Source organism: Dama dama, chromosome 24, assembly GCF_033118175.1.
Source record: "Dama dama isolate Ldn47 chromosome 24, ASM3311817v1, whole genome shotgun sequence".
Taxonomy (NCBI): Eukaryota; Metazoa; Chordata; class Mammalia; order Artiodactyla; family Cervidae; genus Dama; species Dama dama.
The window spans coordinates 16281501-16287500 of NC_083704.1; the positions used below are offsets into that span (position 1 = coordinate 16281501).

The 6000-nt window shown below is 47.6% G+C and overlaps 1 protein-coding gene across 6 annotated transcripts in view; it reads left to right on the top strand.

Moving 5' to 3' along the window:
- TRANK1 (tetratricopeptide repeat and ankyrin repeat containing 1) overlaps positions 1-6000 on the top strand; it is a 97638-nt gene that overhangs the window by 77651 nt on the left and 13987 nt on the right. For all 6 annotated transcript variants that reach the window (XM_061127745.1, XM_061127744.1, XM_061127743.1 and 3 more), the window contains 2 exons: positions 483-586; positions 1678-1810. In XM_061127745.1, the coding sequence (XP_060983728.1) occupies positions 483-586; positions 1678-1810 (237 nt within the window). The remainder of the gene's footprint in view (positions 1-482; positions 587-1677; positions 1811-6000) is intronic.

Consider the following 6000-nt stretch of genomic DNA (forward strand, 5'->3'; position numbering starts at 1 on the left):
TGTGCTACCACTGTTTGACCAACCTTTCCCACTAGCCTTGGTTGTTACCGACCAGAGGGGACCTGTGTTGAACCCAGAAAAGCTGCTGGGTGACCTTGGGCCCGTTTGTTCGTGTCCTTGACCTGAGGATGCTATCAAATACAGTGAGAAGGATGAAACGTCTCCTGCATGGCTGTTGAAGATTAGATGAGAGTGTTGTTATGGTGACCTGTAAAAATGTGTGAAGTGCCTTTTCCATGGCTTCTGGGTGTTTCCAAAAAGAAGCTTTGAGTCTGAAGTGTTAACCACTAACTCTGTTGGGCTTTATCCTCTGTGGCTGTTTTCTTCAACATCTCAGCATCTTCCTGCCCCTCCTCTTGAATTCGGCTGCAGTGAGACCCAGTGCTTTGTCTGTGCCAACATGGAACAACACATGCTTTAACTCTTATTCCTGCATCCTGTCCATGACCTTGCCGGGAATAGAAACCTTTTGTCTATTCCAGGTTGCTGCCAAATGTTACCAAAAGGGAGGGGCGCTTGAGAAGGAGAAGCTGGCTCTGGCCCACAACACCGCCCTGAACATGAAATCCAAGAAAGTCAGCGTCAAGTAAGAGTCTTGGGGGGAAGGGGGGACTTCCCTGGAGGTCCAGTGGTTAAGACTCTGCCTTCCAATGCAGGTTGTACAGGTCTGATCCCACATGCCTTGAGGCCAGAAGCAGTACTGTAACAAATTCAATAAAGACTTTAAAAATGGTCCCTAGATGCTAAAGAAGGTGTGGTACATATATACTGGATACTACTCAGCCATAAAAAGGAACGCATTTGAGTCAGTTCTAATGAGGTGGATGAAAAGTGAAAGTCGTTCAGTAGTGTACGACTCTGCAACCCCATGGATGTACAGTCCATGGAATTCTCCAGGCCAGAATACTGGAGTGGGTAGCCTTTCCCTTCTCCAGGGAATCTTCCCAACCCAGAGATCGAACCCAGGTCTCCCGCATTACAGGCAGATTCTTTGTTGGCAAGCCCAAGAATACTGGAGTGGGTAGCCTTTCCCTTCTCCAGGGGATCTTCCCGACCCAGGAATCGAACAGGGGTCTACCTGCACCGCAGGCAGATTTTTTACCGACTGAGCTATGAGGGAAGCCGTAATGAGGTGGACGAACCTAGAGCCTGTTATACAGAGTGATGTAAGTCAGAAAGAGAAAAGCAAATGCCATATGTTAACACCTGTGTACAGAATCTAGAAAGCTGGTACTGATGAACCTATTTGCAGGGCAGGAATAGACATGCAGACATAGAGAAGAGACTTATGGACAAGAGCATGGGAGGAAGGAGAGGGTGAGATGGGGACAGTAGCATAGAAACATATACACTACCATGTGTAAAACAGATAGCCAATGGAAACTTGCTCTATGACTCAGGGGGTCTGTAACAGCCTAAAGTGATGGGGAATGGTGGGAGGTGGGAGGGAAGGAGGTGCAGGAGGGAGGAGACATATGCTCACCTATGGCTAATTCATGGTGATGAGTGGCAGAAATCAAACCAATATTGTAAAGCAATTATCCTTCAATTAAAAATAAATAAATTCTTAAAACAAAGAGTCTCAGGGGTCATTTCAGATTTGCTCTGATGGGAGCCGCCAGTTCAGTCTGTTGGTGTCATAGCCCATGAAACTCTGTTCTGTCTCCCCCCTCCCAGGGAAAAGCAGGTGGAGTATTTGGAGCTGGCTAAGACCTATTTGGAGTGCAAGGAGCCCAAGCTGTCCCTTAAGTGTCTGAGCTACGCCAAGGAGTTCCAGCTGTGTGCCCAGCTATGCGAGCGGCTGGGGAAGGTACGCCCGGCCCGCAGCTGCTCCTGGGAGAATTGGGCTCCGCTGGGCAAGGGGGGACCCCAGCCTCCCTCCTCCTATCAGGGAGGGCTCCTGTCCTCCTGAGAGAGAGGTTGGCTGTGTTGATTCTGTGGGTGGCCCTTCTTTCTCCACTTGCTCAAAGATGTAGATGGTTCCAAGAACTGTGTGTATGTGTGTGTGTGTGTGTCCATGTCTCTACAAACGTTTGTGACCCCTTTTTAACCACAGGGAGGGCAAATGTTCACATAAGGGAAAACGGGTTTTCAAATAGTCCTGCCTTCTCTTTCTCTGTGTTCAGTCTGGAGTCAGCCTGGGTGGACAGTCTGGCTCATACATACTGGTTTCTCTGTGTCCCAGCACGTATTCTAGGTCTGCAGGGACCAGTCTGGCAGCCGCTAGCCACACGTGGCTACTTAATGAAATATTTATGTTAATTACAGTGTAATAAAGTCAAAAATTCAGTTCCGAAGTCTTACGAGCCACATTTCAAGTGCATGCTGTGATGGAACATGTTGGTCATTCTAGAAGTGCCGGTGGAGAGGCTGGTGGTCCAGGACACAGGACCGTCAGCATGGTCGGTGGGCTGCATGGCAGACTGCTGTCGTCTGTAATGAGATGGACTCCCGGGGGAGAGTAGGCACTTAGAGATTTTTATGGCCATTTGGCATTGCTCTGACATCTGAGTGGTGGTGACTTTCTTCGTCATTCATCTGTCTTCCTTTTTATTGAGATATAATTGATGTATATCCTTATATTGGTCTTAATTGCACAACAGTCATGATTCAACACAAAGCCGTATTACACAGTGATCATGGAGGTGAGTTTGGTTAATGTCCGTCACCACACATAGTGACGGTCTTTTTTTCTTACGATGAGAAAATCTAAGATCACCTTCATTTGTATGTGGGAGCTGAAAAATAAAACGAACAAATAGAGCAGAACAGGAACAGAATCGCAGATATAGAGAACAAACCAGTGGTTACCAGAGAGGACTGGCAAAACAGATGAAGAGGATTAAGAGCTGCAAACCACCAGGTATAAAATAAGTAAGTTACAGGATATAATGTACAGCACAGGGAATGCAGCCAACATTTTTTAGTAGCTTTGTGTGGTGTGTAATCTGTAAAAGTAACAAATTCAGGTGTTTGCACCTGAAACTAATATAATATTACAAATAAACTATATTACAAGAAAAAAATAAAATTTTAAAAAGATCTACTCTGTCATCAACTTTCAAATATACAATATTATTAACTAGTCAAATCCTGTACATGAAGCAGTTCATTTAAAATTTTTTAATTAAAAAAATTTTTATTGCGGTATAGTTGAAGTACAGTAATATTGTGTTACAGTGCACAGTTTAGTGATTCACAGTTTTTAAAGGTTATACTCTATTTATAGTCATTATAAAGTACTAGCTATATTCCCCATATTGGACAAAATATCCTTGTGGCTTATCTTATACCTAATACTTTATACCTCTAAATACTCTCCTGCCCCTCCCCGCAAACTGGTAACCACTCTTTTGTTTACCGTATCTGTAAGTCTTTTATGTTTTATTCACTGGTTTGTTGTATTTTTTAGATTCCACATGTAAGTGATATCATACAGTATTTTTCTGACTTTTTTTCACTTAACATAATGTCCCCAAGTCCATCCATGTTTCTGCCAGTGGCAAAGTTTCTTTTTTATGGTTGAATAGTATTCCATTGTGTGTATGTACCACATCTTTATTCAGTCATCTGTGGATGGACACAGGTCACTTCCATATCTTGGCTACTGTAAATAGTACAGAGCAGTTCATCTCACTGTACCTGTTGCTGTGGGTTGGATGTAAGCCATCTGGTCCTTAGCACGGGTGCTGTATTTCTGCCTGCATTGAGCATTATGACCCTCCAGTAGGGAGCAGAGCATCCGTGTCTGTATGTGACCTGGAGGAACTCCTGAACCACGGCTTTGGGCAGGGTGGGAATGGTACCTACTAGGAAGTTTGAAGTGTGGCCCCCAGTCAGTGTCAGAAAAGGTAAGACCCTCCCTCCTTCCACGGCTGCCCGCCTCGCCCCATGGGTACTATGCGACGTGACTTCTTAGGATGTGGGAGAAGGGGGATGGAACAGGGATTTCAATGTGGGTAGGAAGTTTGGATAGTAAGATTCCAGGAACTAGATGGTTTCCAAGCTCTCCATCTTCCTTTGTCTCCCAGCCTCTAATCTCCAAGGCACCCCCATGGGCCCTAAGCGATGACAGCTGCAAGGGACAGACCTGAACCTGTCACTTTTCCCTGTTTACCTGGCAGTGCCCGTGCTGGCTGAGCCAGAGACCCCATCCTTGCCTGCTCATCCTGCCTCCCCGAGGCTGCCGAGCTCCACCTCTGAAAATGAGATGGGGTCCAGGAGGGCAGATATCCAGCCCGTGTCCCCTTCTACGACCCCAGTCCCTTCAAGATGTGGAGGCCACCCTGTTCCTGGAGACACGCCTGCCAGCCTTCCTCACGTCCCTAGGGTTGACCACTGGGGCCACCTCCTTCCACCTTCTCTCCCTAGCACATTCCAGCGTTTCTGAGCCCCATCCGGGGAAGAGTCTGGTCCCTTTCTTTGCTCAAGGCCCTCCCTGGAAGGATGTTCAACCCTCAGCCACTGTCAGACCTCTTGTGGTCATCCAGCAAACTAGCCAGCTTGATACACATTGACCATCTTTTGCAAAATCCCTAGGCTAAACGGCCTGTCTGTTCCCTGCTCCCAAAGGTGTGCTGATCCTGGGGAGAGGGTGGGTGAGGGGGGCCGTGGGAGCAGGAGGTTTCCTTTTAGGGATTCCTCTGCTTTGCCTGCCTGCTGCATCTCTAAAGAGCAACACGGTTTCCCTAGAAACTGCTCAGGGCCCTTGCTCTGGGTGGTAGAGCTCAGAGACCCACTTGCGGGCCTGCTTAAAACAGTCAGCCCTCCTCTCTCTTGATCCAGTTGGGTGCACGCTTGCACCTAAGGGGGGGGGGCCCTATGTTCATCCCAGGGGGTTTCTTTCTGAGTAGTCAGCCTTGTTGAGAAGAGGAAAAGGTGGCTAGAGGTGATGATTATGGAGTTTGATTGACGTGCCAAGATGGGTCTGGGAGTTCCCTGGTCTGTGAGGTCCCTGGTCTGTGAGGTCTGGATGTAGCAAAAATGCACACCTGAATCTTGTTCATAGTTTGGCATTTTGTGTCGCTTCTCTTGTTAAATAAAACCCAGCTGAGGTTTATTAGAGGGTCTGGTGAACTGCATTTTTTTTGTCCCCTTGTGATTCTGTTTTCTCTTGGGAACTCAGATGCAGCCAGTTGAGTTAGGAAATGAAATATTCAACAAATAGGTAGACCCCCTGCTCCCACCCGGGGGTGTGCCCGGTACTCTGGGTGTTTGGTGGTCAGCAGGCCGCCGAGCGGGGGCCTCTGCCTCTGTAGTCTCCCTTTCTGGCGTGGGAGGGAGATGACAGAGCCAGTAGCACAGAAGATGTCTGCAGGGATGAGGGCTGGCAGAGGGGACAAAGGATGTCAAGTGTTGGCTGGTTTTTTTTTTTTTTTTTTTAAGAATTTTTTTAAAAATGTGGACTGCTTTAAAAATCTTTATTGAATTTGTTACAGCATCGTTTCTGTTTTATGTTTGGGTTTTTTGGCTTCAAGGCATGTGGGGTCTTGGCTCCCCAACCAGGGATAGAACCCACCACCCCCCCCACCCCCGCTTGCATTGGAAGGCGAAGTCTTAACCACTGGACCCCCAGAGAAGTCTCATGGTGTTACTGTTTGAGATGGAGGCAGGGAGCTGACTTTTGCACAGAGATCACGATAGCTGGAGGGCGTCGCAGACGAAAGCCCCCGAGGTGGGAGAGTGTGGTCGAGTTTGAAAAACAGCAAGGAAGCCAGTTTGACCGGAGCAGAGGGAGTGGGGTCAAAATGGTAAAATGAGCCAGAGAGGATGGCTAGAACGAATCAGCTAGGGTCTCGTGGTTCATGGTGTGCTCAGCTGTGTCCGGGGACTGTATCCCTTGAGGCTTCTCTGCATGGAATTTCCCAGGCAAGGATACTGGAGTGGGTTTGTTCCGGCATGAGGGGGAGCCGGTGAAAGTTCTGATTGGAGGAATGATGTGAAACAACTTACTGGAATACTCCATAGAGAGTTCGGTAGGCAGTAGAAGCAGAAAGACTA